General features: G+C 40.9%; 1 protein-coding gene across 1 annotated transcript in view; it reads left to right on the top strand.

Moving 5' to 3' along the window:
- Positions 1-24,917, top strand: part of LOC145358475 (protein strawberry notch homolog 2-like) — a 146,442-nt gene that overhangs the window by 39,329 nt on the left and 82,196 nt on the right. The window contains exon 4 of the mRNA XM_080212557.1: positions 12,097-12,214. Within this exon, the coding sequence (XP_080068683.1) occupies positions 12,097-12,214 (118 nt within the window). The remainder of the gene's footprint in view (positions 1-12,096; positions 12,215-24,917) is intronic.

Here is a 24,917-nt window from a genome sequence, read left to right on the forward strand (position 1 = left end):
AGTGATCACTGGACACAAAATTGTGTGCCCAACATCATGCCTCCAGTTCATGGGCAGCCCAGTTTTCTGGCCAAAATGATGCTGCAGTATTCACTGTATGGTTACACTTAATAAAATATTTAAATAAATTATTAAATCATAGGATAGAAAAATATCAGGTTTGAGGAAGGTTCCAGGAAGCGTGAGCCTCACCAACAAAAAAAAACTTAAAAAAAACTAGGCACACTTATTGTGGGAAGCTCACTTGCTGAAGCAGATCTTTTAAAGCAAGATCGTTTGTCATCATGTATTCTTTGCTGAATTTTGTTTCATGCCATTGTGTTTGGTATTTGCTAGAAAGACTTACAATTTTGAACTTTTGCTTTTTTATCCCCCACTATTAGTTTTCTTCATTACTCTTGTGTCCTGCTGGTTTTGAATGACACATTACGCACTAGTTACTATTTCTTTGAGGGCTCCAAATGTCCCTCAAAAGAAGGGATTTATAAGGTGCCTAAAGTGCAGGTGCAATGATCCCTGAGATTGTACAGAATCTCACTGTTCTTCCACCTTCCATTGGGCATGCCAGATTCGCTGCCAAATACTTTTCAGATAGGCTGTCGCAGATCTGTGGTATCTGTTTCACAGTGAGCTGCACACAACATCCAAGTCAGAGACAGTTATTTCCATAGAATTGGTGATTACCAAAGAATGAAGTTTTAATGTTATTCCGTTCTTTCAAACCGAGCTGGAGACATCTGTCATATTATGCTGTTTGCAGTTCTCGCATGTGTCAGCGAGATGACAATCACTTTTTTTTCCTGGAGATAACACTGTCATTTGAACAAGACGGTCAGCACTCACAGGGTGGCAGCATTCTCTCAAGTGCAAAACATCACGTATCATTCATCAACAGCTTGTAGATGTGTAGTGCCTTCAAAATAGCCAAGATGTCTCAAAATGTTTCACAAGAACAATGCACTTCATGAAGATAAATTAATATTGAGGCAGATTTTTAGGAGGGAATTTTTATGCATTATGCAAAGACAAAATTTAGCTTCTTTCGGACAGCCTAAAGGAATGTGAAATTACTGGGATACTACTACTGCTCCCCACAATGAGAGCTTCTGAGGAGAAGGTACACCTTTATGGGCTTATTATCATGGAGGAGGAGGAGGAGGAGGAGAGAATGCAGCTCTGCATGCCTTTGAATGAGAGACTCCTCCCAGGAAGCCTTCAAACAATGCTACCACCAAACTTGCCAATAGAGACAGCATTAAATTCCATACGTTGTGTGTGACCATTGGTATTGGATCTTGCTCAAAGTTAGCATGATGCATTTATCCATCAGAATTCAACTTCCTGTGACTATTACTGCAGGTGGCATCTGGGTCTACTCCCAAGGATCATCCTCCCACCTTCAAGGGATACACAAGCAACAAAAGAGAAGCTCTACAAGGCACATGCTTCTATCGTATCGGTCAAGAAAGGCCCAGCATTACGTGTTCCATATATCTCATGTTCCATATATCAGTCCCCTACTTTGGCATCCAAAAATGGTTGAACATGGACAGTCCATGTGAGATTTACAGCTGCTACATGCAGTATAGCTGCGGTTATACATAGAATCAAGCTATCACCCAGAAAACTCCTAAGTAACTGTTGCAAAAGGCATCAGAGTACACTGATGCTTGATGCCCTGTTTAATATTGTTTATCTTTACCACCACTTTTTTTCCTTTCCCATCTTCAAATAAAGCAATCCTTCAATCTATTATCCTTCCTGAACATCACAAAACATGAGATCACCTTTCCTCTAAATAACCATTCCAATATTAATTAAGTGAGCATGAAATCAGTGCCATTCTTTATTTTGTGAAGCCAATCTCCATGAATAACAAAGCACAGGTTAAGTGCATTCTCTGTGAATTCAAAAATCTCCAAAGTAAACACTAGCCAATGTGTTCTTTCTTGGCACTGCTGGCAAAATCTCTGAAGCTTGACCCAAAGCTGCTTGGTGTTGGCTTCTACTGAGAGAGGGAAAGGGAGGTACTTGACTACTGCTGCTTTGAAAAACAGCAGCCTCAGGCAGGTTTCCTCCAACAATCTCCACTCCATTCAGCCCTGGAATTGTCTCCATTCTTCACAGGGTGACTGGTCCAATGGCAGATATACAATTCTGATTAGATCAGAGAGAGAGATGTACAGGAAATGAACCTCTCTATTTAACCATGCTTGTCTTCTAAAACCATCCTTCCCCTAGGAGAGGCATTAAAAAACAGATTAAAAACGCAAGTCAACTTTGGAAGGAGAAATCTGGGAAATTCCTCTCTGAACCCCGTAAGCAATTGAATCTAGCCCAGCCAGTTACTCTGGCTCTGATAATGCCACCAAGCAGTGCCAAATGATTTCAGCCCAGTTAGAAACGGTCCTGTTCTCGCTTGAAGGAATTCCGCAAATTAGTGTTCGTACAAATTAGTGTAGGCTGTTCCAGATCGCAGCTTATATCAGGTGAGTAGAAATGTGCATGGAGCAAGGGATGAGATTGGATGGGTTGTGGCAGAGCAATATGGGGTAAGATCTTATTGTTAGAATTCATTGCCGACTTTGACTTTAACTTCCTCTTCCTATTTATCATCAATATCATTCTCCTTAGCATTGTTTTAAAGTTTATTTATTAGTCACAAGTAGGCATATATCAACACTGCAATAAAATTTCTGAGAAAATCCCCTAGTCGCCACAACTCTGGCACTTGTTCAGGTACCCGTTAAAAAAAACTAGCATGGCCCATGCCTTTAACTAGCACGTCTTTCAGCCTGTGGGAGGAAACCAGAGCACCTGGAGGAAACCCACAGAGACATGAGGATGACGTGCAAACTCCACAGAGACAGTGACCCAAGATGGGAATTGAGCCCAGGTCCCTGGTGCTGTGAGACAGCAGTGTTAGCCACTGTGCCACCGTCCTGCCTCATAAGTACGAAATATCAACATTTTTCTCCGAATCTATTAAGCTGTGTTATGATTGCAAACATCATTTGGTCATTTGTGGGGTTGTAGAAATAAATCAAGGAACTATAGACCAGTGAATCTCACATCAGTGATAGGGAAACTATCGGGGAAAATTCCGAAGGAGAGAATCTATCTCTATTTGGAGAGGCAAGGTTTGATCAAGGATAGTCAACATGGTTTTGTCAGAGGGAGGCCCTACCTAACAAATTAGATTGAATCGTTTGAGGAGGTGACCAGGTCTGTACATGTGGGTTGTGCAGTTGATGTAGTCTATATAGATTTCAGCAGAGCTGAAGGTCCCCCGTGGGACACTTATAAAGAAGGTAAATTCGCTTGGGATACAGAGTAATTTGATAAGGTAAGTTCAAAATTGGCTTAGATGTAGGAGACAGAGGATCATACAGAAGGCTGCTTTAGTGACTGGAAGTACCGCAGGGATCTGTGCTGGGTCCTCAGTTATTTGCCCTTTATATAAATGACGTGGGAGGTAGGATTGGTAAATTTGCGGATGACACAAAGATTGGCTGGGTGGTTATTAGTGAGGTTGAGTCTCTTGAGTTACAGGAAGATAGAGATGGGATTGTGAAATGAGTAAGTTAACTGACAGATGGAATTTAACCCTGAAAAGTTTAACATGATATAATTTAGAAGGAGTAATTTGACAAATATTCAATGAATGGCAAGACATTAGGAAGTTCTGAGGAAGTCCTGATGTTGGCATGTTCTTCCATAGATCTCTGAAGGCGGAATTGTGTGTTAGTGGGCTGGCGAAAAAGGCATGTGGGACATTTGCCACTGTCAAGGCACAGGTTACAAAAGCAAGGAGGTTATGTTGGAATTGTGTAAAAATTTGGTGAATCCACAGCTGGAATACTGTGTGCCTTTCTTACTTTGGAAAGGTACAGAGGAGATTCACCAGGATGATGCCTAGGATGGAACATTTAAGTTATGAAGAGACGTTGGATAGTTTTGGATTACTTTGATTGGAGTGGAGAAGACTGAGGGGGCGACCTGATCGGGGTGTATGAGATTATGATGGGTATGGACAGTTTGAATAAGGTGCAGCTGTTCCCATTAATTGGAGGGCCAGTCACAAGGGACTTAAATTCAAGGCGAGATACAGGAGGTTTAGAAGGGATGTGAGGAAAAATGTTTTACCCGGAGGGTGGTCACTGTCTGGAATGCACTGCCTGGGAGGGTGCTGGAGGCAAGTTTGCTCACATCCTTTAAAAAGTACCTGGATGAGCACTTGGCATGCCATAACATTCAAGGCTATGGGTTAAGTGCTGGTAAATAGGATTAGGTAGATATATTAGGTGTTTCTCGTGTCAGTGCGGACTCGATGGGCCAAAGGGCCTATTTTGCACATAGAGATTCTGAGATTCTGCTTCTGCATATAAAGTGATTTGGGGCATCATGAGAATGTGATGACGTGCTTTTCAGTGCAAGTTTTTTCGTATATTACGGTCAGAAGTGCTATATAAACTTGTAAAATGCTGTTTCCTGGAAGCAGGCTGAGGGTTGCCAAGACTTGCCTGTCGATCAGAATCTGATTTTAGTGCCTTTGTGCTGAGATTCAAGATATTTGCACGAGGTCAGCTTTTAATCATGATGCAGTTCTTGACTCTCTCTCTCTCGAGTGAAAATATCAAACCTGCTAAATTTGAAGAGTTTTGAAGAAGGGAAAAAAAAAGCATCTTAAATTAGAATGTTACATAAGAACATAAGAAATAGGAGCAGGAGTAGGCCAACTAGCCCTTCGAGCCTGCCCCGCCATTCAATAAGATCATGGCTGATCTGTCGTGGCTCAGTTCCACATTCCCGCCCTCTCCCCATAACCTTTAATCCCCTCTCCTATCAAAAACCCATCAACCCGCGTCTTAAAAATATTTAGCGAGGTAGCCTCCACCACTTCAACATATCACTATATCTAAAATAATTTTTTATTGCTTTTAAACAGCTTTTACTTTCCTTTTGAAAATCAGTTGTAAACATCACATGTTACAGCTCATAAATTATCTGAATGGTCATAATTGTGGCTCCTTGGATTCTGGGATTGTAATATGAATGACCTCAGATGAACTTTTATGCTGCAAAATAGTTATGAGCTACTGTGGACAGCAAACTGTTATCCATGTTTCAGTTCTTGCCTCTCCACTGGTGGTAACAGAGGGCAGGATTTTCTGATTCCCCCCCACCCCCCCTTGCCAGGGAATCTTCCAATCCTGCCAAAGTCAGTGTGGCAGAATGGCTAGAACTGCTCCCTGAAGATGCCAGGGACCCAGGTTCAATTCCGGCCTTGGGTGATTGTCTGTGTGGAATTTGCATACGTCTGTCTGTGTGGGTTTCCTCTAAGTGTTCATAAAGAAATGCAAGTTAGGTGCCAAATTGCTCCATAATGTCAGGGGGATTAGCAGGGTAAATACGTGGGGTTATGGCGATTGTTGTTGGTGCAGGCTCAATGGGCCGATTGGCCTCCTCCTGCATTGCAGGGATTCTGTGATTCAAAGTCAATCCCTTGCAGCAGGATATGCGGGCCACACAAACGCTGATAAATTCTGGTGGGACTGGAAGATTCCACCAGTGGCCAGTGGTTCACCACATCCACAGTGGGAAAACCCACTGGGGGAGAGAGGGACGTGGCGAAAAATTCCTGGCCTAACTTTACCATGGACAAGGAAGGTGTATCAATATTGGTATATCAAAGAATTAAAAGGAAGCTTGGATCTCTTCTGCTCTACTCATAGCTTGGAGATAATATTCAGATGTTTCTCTCAAGATAAGTAAAATTACACTTGACGGGACAGGCAATCAGAATGGGACTTTTGTGTCATTTTAGATTTTCTTTCAGCTCTACCATGGAATGGCATTGAATGGTCAAAAAAATTATATTTATATTGTGTCTTTCATGAGCTCAGGATGCCCTAAAACACTTTACACCAATCACCATGCTTAATTAACTTTTATGTTAGGCAGTGGAATAATCTTGGACACTTGGTGCAAAAATACCCTCCCTTTCCTGATCCTCTAAATAATTTTAAAGATATAAACAGAAATGTTATTCTAGTAACCCTTTACTGATCTCAAAACCTGGCTCCTGGACATCCTAGCAAAGGCTGCTGCTTTACCAGGGAAATATCCTTTCACAGTTAAAGACTTAAAATACTACCGCAGAGCCGTGATGATGTTCTCGCTGCTGGTAAAGGGGTAAAGCGCAGTCTGACAATTTCAGTGGTTGATATCTTGGTCTGATTTCCACAGATAAAACTCAGTAATTTAATTTGATTTGATTAATTATTGTCACATTAGTATATAGTGAAAAGTATTGTCTCTTGCACACTATACAGACAAAGCATACTGTACATAGAGAGAGAAACGAGAGAGTGCAGAATGTAGTGATACCATCATAGCTAGGGTGCAGCGAAAGATCAACTTAATGCAAGGTAGGTCCATTCAAAAGTTTGATGGCAGCAGGGAAGAAGCTGTTCTTGAGTCAATTGATGTGTCACCTCGGGCTTTTGTATCTTTTTCCCAATGGAAGAAGGTGGAAGAGAGTATGCCCGGGTTGCTTGGGGTCCTTAATTACGCTGGCTGCTTTGTTGAGGCAGCAAGAAGTGTAGACAGAGTCAATGGATGGAGGCTGGTTTGAGTGATGGATTGGGCCACATTCACAATCTTTTCTAGTTTCTTGCGGTCTTGGGCAGAGCAAGAGCCATACCAAGCTGTGATGCAGCCAGAAAGAACACTTTCTACAGTGCATCTGTAAAAGTAAGTGAGAGTCATAACTGACATGACAAATTTCCTTAGTCTTCTGAGAAAGTAGAGGCATTGGTGGGCCTTTCTTAACTATAGTGTCAGCATCGGGGGACCAGGACAGGTTGTTGGTGATCTGGACACCTAAAAACTTGAAGCTTTTGACCTTTTCTACCATTTTGACCATTTAAATGAGACAGATGGCACTGCTGTGAACAAATTGCTTCAGAGTCTTTCTTTATCTCCTACACTATCCACTTTTGTGGACAAAGAGGAGATCCAAGCGATCTGACTAGAGACCAGGAATTTCCTTGGAAATGCTCCCATTGCAACAATGCAACCATGCTTGGCAGAGCAGGAGCAGTTCTGAAGAAATTCTTTGACATAATTTCTAAGCAATTAATAAATGGGATTAATTTGCTCCTGAATGCCCATCTATTCCTGGGATGAGGTTGATTTCCAGCCACGGTGACCCCAGGGGGAATTCAGACATGAAGCTGATCTGACCAGGAAGTTAATACTTCAGAATGCTGCATCGTCACACTGTGGTTTTGCTGGTTCTCATCCAGACCATTAGATGAAGTGCCAGACAGAAACAATACACTCAATTTCAAGTGAAGGAAGAAGTGATACTATGCAACTTGTCCCTTGCATTATTATTTTATATCTACTTCCCATTCTTCCTACTTACTTCCTATTGACAATGAATAACATTGACAGCCCTGGAATCTATAGCCTTGTCTGATGTACCAGAAATGGTCAGTCTATCTACAGGGAGTAAGAATGTAAGAAGAATGTAGACGGAAGTAAAGGTACAGGGATTTTCTTGTGTTCAATTCCAGCTATAGAACATGGTGCAAGTTCATACATTGCAGTCTTATTTTAATGGAATGAAAACAAATATAATTTTGAATCTATGTTGCAGTACAGATAAAATGAAAGCCACATCCATTAACCAATTCACGCTGTACGTTTCTAGGAGAATTTTTTAACTGTCGGAGGATGGATAAATGTCACAGTTTTCCCAGCAGATGTCATTTTGACTGGATTCTTTTTTTCCCCTTTAAAGCTGAGTAATTTTATAGAGACATGAATACAGTAATCACACATCCATTTCTGAGAAGCACACTTAGCCATGATTGATTTTACACTGTCATGATATTCTGTAGCAGTACAATGTGACCAGACTGATGGCATTTTGAAGTGATTTTTCCGGTAGAGAAATAAAATTGAAATACCAGCATCTTATGTAAGAGTCAGTAGACACAACTATGGCAGTAATTTACTTACTTTGGACAACAGTTATTGATTGTATTTACTGTACTTAAAATAATTTATATCACTGATATTGCTCAAATGGTCTCACGTAGCTTGAAGCATATTCTTATTTAAAATATTAAATATAATTTCCACTTAAATGAGCCCATTGGAACAGAAGCTTTATCATTGTACCTTGTTGGTGCCGGTACAATAGTTCATATTGTGAACAGTTTGCATTTATCATATCTTGATAATTACTAATCGTACCAGGCAGTGATGATGTATGTCAATTTATGAAATTGAGGTGCTGTATAAAATACTGTATACGCTAGTATACAGTAGACAAACTTTGAAGATCAGACTTTTAGTCAAAAGCTATGGAGTTGATGCACATGGGCAAATGTTTTTAAGGAGTTGACACTTGTGCTTCATTTGGACCCAGGTGAGATGGAATAAAAACCAACAATGCCCAAGAATTTGTATTAATTATCATAATTTAATGACTTTAATTCAAATTTTAATAAACTTAAATGTATCAATGTTTTAAACATGTATTTATCAGCACTCATTTTCATTAGTATTTATATTGAGTTTGAATCAGTAACGTCTCCTGGCATATCCTTTGGTTCTGAATGTTTTGGACTTTGATTCCTGAAAATCTAGTGTTAACTTCTGCAGACGATTCATGAAAAAATTATGTAATTTTTGAGGCCAAAACCGTGAGATTGAGTTTTACATGAGTGTGTATATATGCGTGTGTATGGTTTTTGTCTATTATTGCTAGAGAAGATTTTGTAAACAGGATTAGTTCCTATGATAAAGCTTATATATTGGACTATATTGAACCTGAGCAAGTAGGAACCGGAAAAGGCCTTTAAACTGAGTTGGCTCAGTCTACTATTTAAGCCTATGTACAGAATTCACCCTCTGTATCCCTCCACTGCTTCTGTGCTGTCAGAACCTCAAGATCAACGTGGTGAACGTCAGAGCCATCAGCTATGGCCCTCATTACAAGCTCCATTCCTTCATCATTTTCTCTAACACCTCTAGAACACTGTTCAGAGGTTGAACCAGACTACTACATGGTCAGTGTCCTGTTCAATTCATAACTGAGTTTCCAAAGCTTTATCCTCCATCTGAAAGACTGTCTACCCTGATCTCTAGCATTGCCCAGCACTGTCCTCCATCTATAGAATTTTACTATAGAATTATAGTATAGGATCCCTACAGTGCGGAAGGAGGCTGTTAGGCCCATTGAATCCACTCCAGCTTTCTGAAAGAGCATCCCACCCAGGCTCTCCCCTCTGTCTTATACCTTAACTACACACATTTAACATGGCTAATCCACCTGACATACACATTTGTGGACACTAATGGACAATTTACCTTGGCCAATCCACCTAACTTGCATACCTTTGGACTGTGGGAGAAAACCAGAGCACCTGGAGGAAATTCACCCAGGCACAGAGAGAACATGCAGACTCTGCACAGTCATCCAAGGCCGGAATTGAATCTGGGTTTCTGGCACTATGAGACAGCAGTACTAATCACTATGCCTTTCAACCCTATTCCACAGCATCCATTACTGCAATTCTACATACATCTTTCCTGTCAAATTCAATCACTCCAAATACTTTGTGGTTAGGTTTCCATTGTACATAAGCTTGAGCTCATTCAAAATTCTGATTTTGCGTTCTGTGTGCCTATTATATTTGATCTGGACTGGCTGCTGGTTTCCCAAGCTTCAGATTAAAATGTTTTGTGCTGGACTTTTAAATCCCACTGTGCCCTTGCTCTTCCATATCTCTGTAAGCTCCTGTATCTCATCAATATTCTGCCACTATGTTTTCTATTCCTTTGATTATAATCCTTCTATTTTTCACCCTCTCCATTTTCCCTACTGTTGTTAGCTGTGACTTTTCTGCCTGGGTCCCACTCTCTGGAAATCCTTCCAACATCAACTCTGCTCCTTCACTTTATAATCATATTGCTGTTTATGGGAGCTTGCAGTGTGTAAATTGGCTGCCTTTTTTCTTGCATTACAACCACGTCTATATTTCAGAAGTACTTAATTGGCTGAGAGGTCCATGAAAGGCACTATAATGATGCAAGTCCTTTTTCTTTTAATTTTTTGCTTTAAGACTCCTTAACTATGTTTGACCAAGTTTTTGTCACCCCTATTAATTGCCTTGCCTTTGGGTTGGCATGTTTTCCCACATACTTAATGAAATGCCCTTTTTGTGTTAAAAGCATTGAATAACTGAAAGTTGTTGGTAGTACCTATTTCTTCAGAAACAAACCCAAACCTGTGGAACAAAAGTTCATACACTATCAGATACTGGATCTGCTCAGTGTGGCAAGAGAACTTTATGTTTAAACTGTTTATCATTCATTGGTGCCCATACATGACATGTTAGCTTAGTCCTTAAATGCTTCACAAACTCAGAAACGTACCACATCCTCCATCAACTTGTCATTTCTGTGCAGCGCGTTACAATTTGTGACCTTTCAGAGTAAGGTTGTCATACTAAATCCAGGTTGCCATAATGAAGCTAGTACAATGTTTTTGAGGGAATTTCCTTTTTTAGTCTTTTGTCAAAAACAGGTTTAGAGTCATAGCTCATTTACAACACAGGCAAGTGGTGGATATTAGGCCCATTAAATCCATGCCAGCTCTCTGCAGAGCAATCCAGTCAGTCCCACTTCCCTGCAATCCCTGCAGCCCTACAAATTTATTTCCTTCAAGTGCCCATTTAATTTCATTTTGAAATCATTGATTGTTTCCCCTTCCATCAACTTCGAGGCAACAAATTTCTGGTCGTCACCAGTCTTTGAATTCCTCATATTCCTGCATTGCTTGTCCATAATCTGAAATCTGTGTTCCATAGTCCATCTCCCATTAAAGGGAAGAGTTTTTTTCCTGTTTACCTTGTCAAAAGTTTATCTTAATCTTGTGCACCTCTATCAGATCTGCCTTCAATTTGCTTTGCTCCAAGGAGAACAATGCCAGTCTTTCCAACCTAACTTTGTAACTAAAGCCCCACATCTCTAAATCCATTCTGTTAAATCTCCTCTCGACCCTATCAAGGACCTACTCATTTTTTGTCATGACCAAAGCTGGACGCAAAACTCTTGTTGGGGTGTAACTTGAACTTAAAACATTTTCAGCGTCAGCCGTTTGGTTTTGTATTTAGTGCCAATACATATGAAACCCAGGATCCCATGTATTTTGTCAACCACATTCTCAATTTGTTGTACCATCTTCAAAGATCGATGCCCTTCAGAATTGAGCCATTAAGTCTCTTGCTTCTCCCTATCACTTCATCCAAAATGCATCACTTCACATTTCCCTGTTTTGAATTTCATCTGCCACTTATCTGCCCATTGTGCTATCCTCTCTACATCCTGGTGGAGGCAATTTGCACCGTCCTCATTTTTACTATCTTTCACTTTTGGTATTGTTGGCAAATTTTGTAACTTTACTCGACGTTCCAAGATCCAATTCGTGACTCGGTGCTTTCCATCACTAAGCCAATGTTTTATCCCCCCCCCCCCCAATTATCTCCATTCCCACTTCCTTTAGCAACTCAATATGCAAGCAATCTGGATCAGGCGATCTATCTGCCCAAAGCATAAGCAGCTTTTGCAGTATCACCTCTTTCAATTTTCACATTATCCATTGCCTCTGTTTCTACTGATATTATATCATTTCCTCTTGCTCAATAAACACTGATACAAAGAACTAATTAAATATTCTAGTCTTGCCTTGTGCCTCCAAGCATATATCATCCCTTTTGTCCTAATGGCTATGATAGCGCCATTACTTGTTAATAGAAAACCATTGTTCTGTCGGAAGTAGTTTAAAGTTGCTGCAACTGATCTCAGTTGAAACAAAATACTCTATTTTTCAATGTTTGGATCAAAATCTAAAACTTAAATTGTAATATGACTGAATAGGTCGCTGAAACATGCATTTTGCCACAATTTCATGTGTTGTACAAAGACACTTCATCATTCAAACAATATTACACAATAGTTGGCTTCAGGTTTGAAATAAAAGCATTTTTTAAAAACAATTTTGTTTTATCTTTGCAGGCAGTTTTTTAATTCAGCAAATGAACCATTTTCAAATACTTCACCCATCAACGGTCAAAACTATGAAGAGTCAAGTTTTGATTCATTATTCCAGCATAGAAATGGCGAACATCTACAGGTCTGTAATTCTTTCCATATGTATCTGTAAGGGTCTCAATGAAGGATGAAGGAATATTTGCCAAAAGTTGCAATTTTGCAGTTTAGTATTTTGATTATTTAAGTATGCCACAATATTTTGTTTTTATATTTATATCTTTTTATGCCATTTAAAAGGATTGAGACAGAATTTGCACATTTACATATTTCAGTTTCAAGTTTGCTGCAACAGTCGCTAACAATATGCTTACCACATGCTAAATGTGCTGCTGTCTGCATTTGGGAAGTGTTCCAGTATGAAAATACATGGTAAAATAAGGCTGAGTCAGCACGGCTTCATCAAAAGGAGGTCGTGTCTGACAAATCTGTTAGAATTCTTTGAGGAGGTAACAAAGAAGTTAGACAAAGAGAGCCAGTGGACATGATTTATTTGGATTTCCAGAAAGTCTTTGACAACGTGCCTTACAGGAGGCTGCTAAATAAGCTAAGAGCCAATGGCATGAGAGGCAAGGTACTCGTATGGATAGAAGATTGGCTGACAGACAGAAGGCAAAGAGTGAGGATAAGGGGATGCTTTTCAGGATGGCAAATGGTGACTAGTGGTGTTCCACAGGAATCAGTGTTGAAACCACAGCTTTTCACTATGTACATTAATGATCTGGAAGATGGAGCTGAGAGCACAGTTGCTAAATTTGCAGATGATCCAAAGATACATAGACGGATAGGTGGTGTTGTGGAAGTGGGGAGGATGCAGAATGATTTGGATAGGTTAGGAGAGTGAGGAAAGAAATGGCAGGTGGAATACAATGAGGGAAGGTGAGAGGTTGTGCACTTTGGTAGGAAGACTAGAGCGTAGACTATTTTTCAACTGGGGTTGGGTTCGGAAATCTGAAGCACAAAGGGACTTGGCAGTCCTGGTTCAGAACTCTGTTAAGGTTAACGTGCAGGTTAGGAAAGCAAATTCAATATTAGCATTCATTTCTAGAGGGCTAGAATACAAGAGCAGGGATGTACTGAGGCTGTATGAGGCTGTGGTCAGACCTCACTTGGAATATTGTGAGCAGTTTTGCGTCTCCTACCTAAAGAAGAATGTGCTGAACTTGGATGGGGTCCAGAGGAGGTTCACAAGAATGATCCCAGGAATGAAAGGTTTGTTTGAGGAGCGGTTGAGGAGTCTTGGTCTATACCTGATAGAGTTTAGAAGGATGAGGGGGGGGGGGAAGTCTAACTGAAAGTTACAGAATACTGAGTGGCCTAGGTAGCGTGGACATGGAGAGGATGTTTTCACTAGTGGGAGAGACTAATCTCCAGGGCACAATCTCAGAGTGAAGGGACGCTCCTTTAAAACTGAGATGAGGAGGAATGTCTTAGCCAGGGGGTGGAGAATCTATGAAAATCACTGTCACAGAGGGCTGTGGAAGCCTGTCATTCAGTGTCTTTAAGACAGAGATAGATTGGTTCTTGATCAATAAGAGGATCGAGGGTTATGGGGAGAAGGCAGGAGAATGGGGATGATCTGCCATGAATGGCAGACCAGACTCGATGGGCTCCTATATTTTATGGTCTTATGTTATACTAGTGGATGGGGAATCTGAATATTGAGAGTTTAAATCCTACCGTGACAAGCTGTGAAATTGAATTCACTGATAACTTATTGGCTGGATTATGAAAATAACCTTGAAAGCTTGGAAGTTTGCCACTGCATGCTTCAAGCCTTCCATGACCCACGTTGGGGGCCATGTATTTGGGATGCATCATCACCCCCAGTAATGACGTTTTAGCTTAGCTAGTTAAGTTTCTTTTTGACATTTTGATTTTAGTTATGATGCCTCCACCAGGGGCTATCATCCTTTTTTTTGTTTAATTTATTGATTTTTGGTTTATGCTATTAGAAGTGTATAAATAAATTAAAACTGGTTGTTTGGTTTGGAGGTTTACATTTGTAATGTATAACTGTGTAACTAAATAGAAAAGTGTGTAAAGATTGGCACCAGTTCTGTCCTTCACCTCCTTGCTTTCTGGATTAAAACAAGTTGATGAATTCATATTCCTCATCACTTGCATAAAACTCTGAGGAAAACAAGGGCGCAGAATGTGTTCTGGCTGCCTACCACTAACTGAGTTGGCTGAATCCTGAACTGCATATTTGACCTATCGTATTTGGCCTGCATCAAGTTTAACAAATATATACCTTAAGTATTCTTTAGCTATATTCTGTCGCACTAAGTTTTAATCATTTCCGTTTGCTTAAAAAAATGTTGATTGTTTGTGTTCTTAATTTTGGTGTGATCATATCTTATGAATATGTGATCATATGAATGTTGGTACAAAATCTGTTTCTGGGTAAATGTGTTTAAATATCCGCAGGGTAAGAATGTTTCAGTGTTAAATATTTTAGAAGTTGGTGCGTTACTGCTGTGGGGCTTTCTTGATTTGTTTTATTGTGTTACATTTTATAGTTCTTATCTTTTGCTGTTTCATAACCCTGTAAAAGTTAAGGTCACAACCCCGAAGGCACAAGGGAGAATTACCACTTAGTAGAACTAAGAAGAAATATATCTTTAAAAACACAGTATTCAATGCACAGCTAAGTGATAGAGAAAAAACCTTGCATTTTAGTCCTGAAAGTGTGTTAAACATAAAACATATATCAGATCAGTCATGATCTCATTGAATGGGGGAGCAGACTCGAAGGGCAGAATGGCCACCTTCTATTCCTACATCTCTTGCTCTTATGATCTATATCTCCCCAATTGCTGTCCACCTAATGAAAAGACAGCAAATGAAGGTGCATGCAAAAGGTCGTACCCACCTCTGAGTAGGCAGGCCAAGGATCACCTTTCTGGACTTAACCGACAGGTAACTACTGTCCAAGCAGGTAATCTCTGAACTCTGCATCCTCCAAACAAACAAAACCCAGTTGTTTGCTATGCCAGTGTGCCCATGTCATGGCAGGGGCAGGAGAAGTAACCCTTAACTTTTAGTAAAGAACATTCGTAGTTATTCCGGACAGTCAGTCACATACATCAGGCAGTTCACTATTTTCCAGGATCAAATGATGGATACGACATTGTAAATAACAATAACAACTTCTAATTATATAGCACCTTAAAACATTTTACTGTCAAACAGAACTTGACACTATGACACACAAGGTGGCATTATGGAAGGTAACTCCAAATTTCATCAAACAAGTGGTTAGCACTGCTGCCTCAGTGTCAGGGACCCCAGCTCGATTCCGGCCTTGGGTGGCTGTCTGTGTGGAATCGTAGAATCCTGCAGTGCAGAAGGAGGCCGTTCAGCCTGTTGATTCTGCACCTACCATGTGGAGATTGCACGTTCACCCTGTGTCTGCTTGGGTTTTCTCCAGATGCTCTGGTTTTCTCCTACAGTCCAAAGATGTATAGGTTAGGTGAATTAGCCATGATAAATGCGTGGAGTTATATGGATAGAGTGAAGGGGATTGGGCTGTGTAAGATGCTCTTTTGGAGAGTTGGCGCAGAATTGATGGGTTGAATGGCCTCCTGAATTCAAGTAATTATAACCTGGCTCCACACTGTAGTTCAGGGAAGGTATGTTTTAAGGACCATCATAAAGGAGGAAAGAGAGACAGAGAGGTTTAGGGATGGAATTTCAGACTTTGGACCTTGACAGCTGAAGGCTCCCAATGATAGAATGATAACATTGGATATGCTCAAGAGGTGAGAATTGAGGGAGCACAGAAGGCTGTAGGAGATTACTGATAGAAACATATAAAATCCTAATGGGACTGAACAGGCTAGATGTGGAAAGAATATTCCTGAAGTTGGGGAAGTCCACAACTAAGAATAACGGGTAAGGCATTCAGGACTGAGATGAGGAAGAACTTTTTCACTCAGAGTTGTGAACCTGTAGAATTCCCTACCATAGAAAGCTATTGGGGCCAGTTCATTAGATACATTCACAAGGGAGCTGGATGTGACCCTTTTCTCTATGGGGAGAAAATGGGAGTGGGATACTGAAAGTACATGATCAGCTGTGATTATATTGAATGGTAGTGCAGGCGCAAAGAGCTGTAAGGCGTACTCCTGGACCTATTTTACATGTTTCGATGTAGATGGGCATGCTGTGGATGGATTAAAAAAGTAAAAATTTTGCAATCAAAACATTGCTTATCTGGTAGACAGTATTGGTCAGTAAGGGCAATGGATGAACTGGATGTGGTGTGTGTTAGGATATGGGCAGCAGGGTATTTAATAGCCTCAACTTTATATTTGAATATGGGGATTGTGAAGTGGAGGTGGGGAAGCAGCCAAGTGTGCTTTGCAATAATCAAGACTAGAATTAACAAAACAGTCAGATTGAGACAGCCTTTGGTTTTAATGACACTAAGGTATTTCCTGACCACACAAGAGTGCTTATTAACCAGAGAATTCCTCTGGCTAAGATTTGATGCCTTAACAGGTCCATGGTTCCCTATGGTATTCTCAAATGGTGAATCATTGTGGCATGCTGTGTCCTTCATTGCACAGGACTGCAGGACAAAGAATGGCAACATGAGTCCTGATTTATTAAAGAAGGACATGAAGAATAGGCTGAGGAGCACCTAGTGGCCTGAGAAACAAAGGGCACAAAGATAGCTCAGTCCCTCACCTATATACATCCTTCCTCGGTCCACTTTTACTGAGAGCAACTGCTCTTGCTAAAAGATCACTGCTACCCGTAGACCCTTAAACCTAAATTTTACAACTTGGAAATCACTCAACGGACTTTAATATCAAAGACATATTAACAAAGCAGATTCAAAATGTCAAAAATGAAGAAAACTTTACGTGTACATCAAAATAATTCTTGGTATTAAATAATTAAACATTCCAAGTGCCCCTTTTTTTAATTGGGTTTGGTGGCTTGACGACTTTACAAAGTGCAATTAGGAGGTTTGAGATAGTGATACATTGCTATGGATTGGGATACACCTAGCCACTAACTTCTTGATGTGGAGATGCTGGCATTGAACTGGGGTGGGCACAGTAAGAAGTCTCTCCACCAGGTTAAAGTCCAACAGGTTTATGTGGAATCATGAGCTTTCGGTGAGTCACCTGATGAAGGAGCAGTGTTCCGAAAGCTCGTGATTCTAAATAAACCTGTGAGATTTCTTACTGTACTAACTTCTTAAGTTATTGAGGGCCTGACTGTAGACAACACCTCCTAAGCATCTGCTGGGAAGTCTAGCCTCGTCGGCATTCTGGTACGATATTGGGTATTAATAAAGGAGTAGACATGATGGCAGCCTCAGAGAGGGTCCTATGTCAGCCTTCCTTCCATGAAGCTTTGGCAAATTGCTCCTACTGCCATCAAGGAGAGTAGACTACAGGAGGTGACTAATACTTAAAGCCCAGTTAATCCAATCCACCATTTTCACCAAGGTGAAACAAACATTAGGGCTATACGTACATCTGTATGATGGCCATTTGCACCAAAGAATGGTGATGTGGACTGCTGCTGCGAGAACTTAGCTGCTGTGTGCTTAAAGGTAACCACATGGTTCAGGGTTGACTGCAGAATAGGACATCTTTCTGGCCATTACAGGCAGGAACATCTCTGGAGAAACATTGGCAAACTTGGGTTCACCCTTCCTTTTGTGCCAGCCATTCCAAAACTCTTGCTGCTTCCGTGTAGCAAATCTCCTAGTATTTGGATGCAATAAAGCAGACTGTCTTTGAGGTGCATTCAGACTTGAAGTACTGAGGGGATTCCCACTGGAAATTGCTCAGCCAAAACAATGGGCTAACCAGTCTGCCAGTCATAGTTTTGCTTATGATTCCATTTTCTGCACTGAGTTTGGCAATTCCCAGGCGTATTATGTGGTCCTTTACAATGTTCTTTGTCATTTAAATCAATGCAATTAATTACCAAGAGGTGTATAATTGGCAGCCGGATGCAAATTGTCCCTTTTATGATGGCCAAAAGTTAAAATTACCGGTGTTGACTTTTCCTGGTTTGATGTGCATTATCTGCCCAATGTTGTGGTATGTTCGGTTCTTTTGATACACTGCAAGTAAATTGAAATTGTTTGTTTCAGTTGTTAGAATATCCAGGCCAGCTTTGTTTTTAACTTGTAGTTGTTTAATTTGAAGTACCTGTTGTTCTGAATTTATAACAAAAACTACCTGTGCTGGTTTATTTCTGACATTAGAACAGTAACTAGCGATTTATTGTCTTGTTAAAATCCTTTGAGACATCTGGTGGTCATGAAAAGTGCTACTAAAATGCAAGTTTTTGTTTTTTTTAAATTAAATATATTGTTTTAACTTACTGGAATTTTTTTGCATCTTTTGAAGTATGGAGTGCTGTCAATAAGCAAGAAAATACCCAGCTAGTTGTTGCGTTAAATATTGGCAAGAAGCGGTTTTTCAGTTATTTTGAAGATAGCAAGGAAAAATAAGATGCTTCCAAGTATATACCCAGAACATATTTTTAAATGACATTTTAGAGAACTCTGTACTTGTAATTGCCCATGCCAATTTGTTTAGTTTTGTGGTGGTTAAGCTGGGCAGTTTACAGTAATTTGCAGATGACTGACGGTAATTTTGCTTACCAAATGAGCATCATTTCCTGTAAATACTCTCTTCCTCGGAGGAAGTTTTAAGCCAGACTGATGACTAACCTTTGGTCAGATATGCAAATAAGGATGACAGTCAAAGGAAGGAGGAGCCTCACCACACGCTTATTCTTTCTCCTGTTCCTTTTTTTTGTGAACATGAAGTTCACGGGCAGTAGTACCTTTAGCACTGCTGCATGTCTAAATATTTCTTAGCACTGCTTTCAATGGATCTCGTGCCCAAAATGTATTTGTGTGATAAAATAGAATCTGCTTGGAGGCTTTTCAATAAGGTAACACATTTTTACCTACGGTGTTTGTGGTTTATTGTTTTGGGTTTAATTTTGCCAAAGCACCACTTATACTGTCATACAGCATTTCCATCTAGAACATTTGTAAATTAAGCATTTTATCTTTAAAAGAAAACTTACATTGTTAGAAGTGACTATCGAGTGAATACTTGTTTCTGTTTTTTAGTCCGTTTTGAGACAAGTAATTTTTTTGAAGCTCCAGTTGAAGATGAACTGTATCTATTACCTAGTGTAAAATAAAATCTTAATTTTGCATGCTGAACTGAACTGAACTTGCTCCTCCAAAATATCTTTCAGTAGTAACAGATTTCAAAGTCTACATTATGGTATATTTTATTGCATTGTTAAGCTTTTGGTGTTGTCTGGAGAAATTCCCTCCTTGAGATCTTTTGGCATAATACATTAACCTGGTGCTCAACTTCTACATGCTGGGAAGAATTAACCTGGCTGAATTTTACAATAAACTAAATACTCAATTCTTTGAACATTCTCAGATAAAGTTGGATTATCGTGAGCATCACTTTCAACTTAATTCTCCTATATATTGTTAATCTTCTGTGCACTCCAATGTGTTACTGATTAGGCTGGGTGCTTTAGGGGCAGTAAGAAGGTGAAGGCTTCCTTCCCAATTGGAAGTATGTCAAACTGCGTGACTCATATACATGTGTTTGCAGCCAGTTATGTAGCACCTTCAGCAGAAGTCCTGGTATTGGTGAAAGGGTGGGGAGGAGGGCACTGAAGTTTGAAATTCTCTATGACACAGGTAACATGTTGAACCTGGTTAAAAGTGAAACAGTTTACTAAACTTTCTCCAATTTGCAATTCCCTAACAGGAAGGTGTAGTGAAACTGAGATAATACATTTAAAAATAATTTGATTTGCCAAATCAAGTAAAATAATGTATTCTTGCCCCCTGCTGTTGTTGCTACCATGTTCCATGAATAAAAATCACGATTAGCTGCTCGTGATTCTACTAATAGCATATTTGAATTCAGTGGAATCTTACCCAGAAGTACATTGGGATGCATCCCTGCTCCTCCATTCCATTTCACTCCCCAATCTACGGACATGATGACCTGTGAAGCATTGAACCACGTGAAAGCGAATTAAGTCTTGACAAGGGAAGTACAGGTTGTCCTGTATTTTGTGCCATGTGCCCAGTTTATTTGCTGGGGCTCTCTGTTAAATTCTCAATTCAGCATTCTGGGGGTCTTTGAAAAAATGAACTCTCAAGTGATGCAAAGCACGGAACCCAGGAACAGACTCCAAAATTTATTTTAACACAAGGTTGATTTTGTAGTTTCCAGAGGTCTGCTGAATAAGCCTGAACTTGAGTCTGTCTCGACCCCTTGCTGGAGACTGCCTCCTATTTCCTTCTCATCTTGGACCAGAAGCTCAATCATGATCATGGGATTTGTCTGTGGCAGGCAGAAGTCCTGCCCTACCAGCAGTAGCCCCATTTGGAATAGTTAACAAATAAGATTGCTAAATTGGGATCTCATGTTTGCTTTACGCAATGAACATCAGCATCTAAAAACATTTTTCCATTCTATACTTTAAAACAAAACAAAATAGTTTTGTAGCTTTAATTTTCAGGACTTGTTTGCACATGTAAGTTAACAGATATGTTAAATGGTAATAATTGTTTTGAGTTCATACATTTAGCCTGATAACTCATGCCAGGATATTATATTCACCAGGAACATCTAACATGGATTGACCAGGATGATACTAAAAAATAATTATAAGGTGAAGCAAAGTATTTTTTTCCATTGGAATAATGAATGTTAAGAAATTTTAAAGGTTTTAAAAATTCTGATGGATTTTGGTAGGATGATGAGAGTAAGACAGTTACTTTGGCTGGAAGACCGTGACAATATGTCACTAATTTAACATTATCACTAAGAGATTGAGAAGGGAAATTTCTTTACGCAGAAAGTCATGTGTAATGCTTTGTTACTGAAATTTGAAGCAAAGGAAGACACAGACAACTGGAGATGAAGCAGTGGGATTAATTTTGCATTGTTCTAGCAAAGGCTGGTGGCACCGACAAAGTGGGCCAAATGGCATTTTATTACATTTAATCCAATTGTTCTGTTTTGTTGTTTCCATCTTTGAGGTTGGGAAACAACACTTGAGTCTTTCGCTTATCTGTTGGCCATTGTAAATACCACAGTAATGGCAAAAGTAGCACTGCCATGAGTGAGGAAAGCATTTAGAACATCACTTGCCTGCTCGGAATCTTCCCAGTGGTTGGGAAAGCTGTTGAAATCAATAAAACATATTTTAAAATCTTTTTCAAAACAGTTTATTGTGCAATGTCAAACAAAAATGTATTTTTGCTGAAATAGTTATCCCAGTTGCAGAGAGTTGTGTTTGGAAAAAGTAAGTTACTTGAATTGTCTTTTTATTGCCTCTCCCTGGTTTTAAAACCACGCTGTATTCTGAACAGGTTTGTTTTAATTACAGGAGCAAGAAATCCCTATGTACAGAAACATTTTTTTTTCAAATACGCAAAATGTTCCAACAAAGAGCTAGTGGCACAGTGGGTAGCCCCAGAGCACCAGAGACCTGGCTGTGATTCCGGCCTTGGGTGACTGTTTGTTGGTAGTTTGTATGTTCTTGCCACGTCTGCATGGGTTTCCTCCGGGTGCTCTGGTTTCCCCTTGCACAGTCCACAGATACACAGGTTAGGTGGACTGGCCATGCTAAATTGCCCCTGAACGTCCCAAGATGTGTAGGTTAGGGAGATCAGTGGCATTACGGGGATAGAGCAGGGGGTGCTGGTGGGCCCGGGTAAGATGCTCTTTCGGAATGTTGGTGTGTGCTTAATGGGCCGAATGGCCTCCTTATGCATAGTAGGGATTCTGTAAATCATGAGTTTGAAGCCAGTATAGGAGGTGTAAGTGATATTTGGTGTTTGTGATGTGTTCATTTTTCACAAATTATAAGAATGTGTGCTTTTAAATTCAAGTGGAACTTGTATTTGTTGAATTACGGTGCAGCACATCTACTTCAAAAAATGTTGCACAATACAGTTGCCCTGCCTACATATTGGGAAATATTTACTGGCAGTCATATGCATTCACGTGTTTGTAAGATAAGAGCTCAAATTTGTTAGTTTTATTTTTACACATACATCCTGTACACTTACTTCAAGAATAATTAATTTTTTAAAGCATTTGAAATCTCATTTGCTCATTTTTTTCCATTTTCTTTTTCTACTTTAAATGGAACACAAAAAAAGCCCTGCACTTTTCAGTGAGCAGTGAATCATAGAATAGAATTGTACAGTGTAGACGGAACTCGTTCGGCCCATTAAGTCTGCACCAGCCACAATCCCACCCAGACCGTATCCCTATAACCCCATGTATTTGCTCCAGCTAGTTCCCCTGACACCGAGGACAATTTAACATGGCCGGTCAACCTAACTTGCACATCTTTGGAGAATGCCATCTTTGGGGATCACTTCAGAAGTGCAGTTGTCGCACAGTGGTTAGCCTCCTGGCACCAGAGACTCAGGTTCTTTTCTGGCTGTAGGTGACTGTATGAAGTTTACATGTTTTCCCCATGTCAGCATGGGTTTTTTCCCACAAAGGTGTGCGTGGTTAGGTTGATTGGCCCTGCTAAATTGCCCATTATTGTCAGGGGAACTAGCAGGGCAAATATGTGGAGATAAGAGCATAGGACCTGGGTGGAATTGTCAGACTCGATGGGCTGAATGGCCTCCTTCTCCATTGCAGGGATTCTATTATAGAGAAGCACACAAGTTCACACACAATTTTTCTCCCTCTCTCTCTCTCTCACACACTCTCACACACTCTCACACACTCTCACACACTCTCACACACTCTCACACACTCTCACACACTCTCACACACACTCTCACACACTCTCACTCACTCTCTCACACACTCTCTCACACTCTCTCACACACACACACTCACTCTCTCTCACTCTCTCACACACACACACTCACTCTCTCTCACTCTCTCACACACACACACTCACTCTCTCTCACTCTCTCACACACACACACACACACACACACACACACACTCATTCTCTCTCGCACACAAGTCCGTCCACACACACACACCTGTCCACACTTTCGTCCACTCATGCGCGCGCGCTCTCCTCTCCTCTCCTCTCTCGGGGGCGCGCGCGCCCTCTCCTCTCCTCTCTCGGGGGCGCGCGCGCCCTCTCCTCTCCTCTCTCGGGGGCGCGCGCGCCCTCTCCTCTCCTCTCCTCTCTCGGGGGCGCGCGCGCCCTCTCCTCTCCTCTCCTCTCTCGGGGGCGCGCGCGCCCTCTCCTCTCCTCTCCTCTCTCGGGGGCGCGCGCGCCCTCTCCTCTCCTCTCCTCTCTCGGGGGCGCGCGCGCCCTCTCCTCTCCTCTCCTCTCTCGGGGGCGCGCGCGCCCTCTCCTCTCCTCTCCTCTCTCGGGGGCGCGCGCGCCTTCTCCTCTCCTCTCCTCTCCTCTCTCGGGGGCGCGCGCGCCCTCTCCTCTCCTCTCCTCTCCTCTCTCAGGGGCGCGCGCGCCCTCTCCTCTCCTCTCCTCTCCTCTCTCGGGGGCGCGCGCGCCCTCTCCTCTCCTCTCCTCTCTCGTGCCCTGTCTCATACACACACATGCACACTTGGACCACGAGGAAAGTATTCATCACCAGAGCCTCGTTGTAGTCTGGCACTGAGTTTAGTATGATTGCCTGGGAGCTTGTTTTCGAAATGACTATGTGTAGATTGTGCAGTAAACTGAGAATGCTTGTGATTTTACATTCTACCATCCCCCCCACACAGAATAAATGATTAATTAGGGCACTTGTTTTATCATCTTTCCACATATGAAACGTGCTAATGGGAGAACACATTCCAGAAATACTGTATACTGTAGTTTCATAATGTACTTATTAAAAATTTAAATGTGATATTATATAGATATATCAGGACGCTTTGGCTGCCAATCATACTGTGCAATTTGTCTAATTTAGGCTGGTTTTAACAGCAGCAATGTAATGAGAAAACTGCTTTGTGCGCTGCTTATGCCTTTGATTAACCCTAAAAATTCCCTAGCTGCTGTGCAGTTCAAATCCAAAAAGCATATTTTTGATCAATCCAAGTGATTAACCTTAACCAGAAATGTAGGAAACTATGGTTTTTTCTTATCTCTTGTGCACTTTATCTGGCTTGTCAGTTTTTATTTAAGTAACTCCCTGTCTGGTTTCTTTTGAAATCATTCTCGCTCTTTCTAATGTTCTACTGGCTGTTCCTTCCAAAGGCCTGTGTCACTCCAATGCCACCTTTTTCTTGCAGTATTTTCCGGCCCCTCTATATTGCAATACCACTGCTATAGGAAGTGAAGGGAAAATAAATCTATAGCAAATGCATCAAAGAAAGAAGGTAAAAAGAGAATCTGAAAAAAAAACAAAAAGTGAAGGGAGTCTGAACACACATGCGTGAGAAAGGCGTAAAACAAAGGTGGAGAGAGAAGAAAGAGCAAATTAAGTGCCTTTGAAATCTGGGAAAGCACAGCAACCAATGTATGAATAGCAGGGTCCCACAAACAGCAGTAACATAATTTATATTTTATTCATCCGTGGTTACGGGGGTGTCGCTGGTTGTCCAACATTTATTGCCCACCCATAGTTGTTCCAGGACATTTGAGAGTCAACCACATTGCTGTGGCCCTGGAGTCACATGTAGGTCTGACCTGGTAAGGACGGCAGATTTCCATCCCTAAAGGAGATCAGAACCAGATGGCTTTTTCTGACAATCGACAGTGGTCATCAGTAGATTCTTAATTCCAGATTTTGTTTTGGTGAATTCAAATTCCACCGACTG

This window comes from Carcharhinus amblyrhynchos, chromosome 26 (genome assembly GCF_965287045.1).
Source record: "Carcharhinus amblyrhynchos chromosome 26, sCarAmb.v2.hapA, whole genome shotgun sequence".
Lineage (NCBI taxonomy): Eukaryota > Metazoa > Chordata > Chondrichthyes > Carcharhiniformes > Carcharhinidae > Carcharhinus > Carcharhinus amblyrhynchos.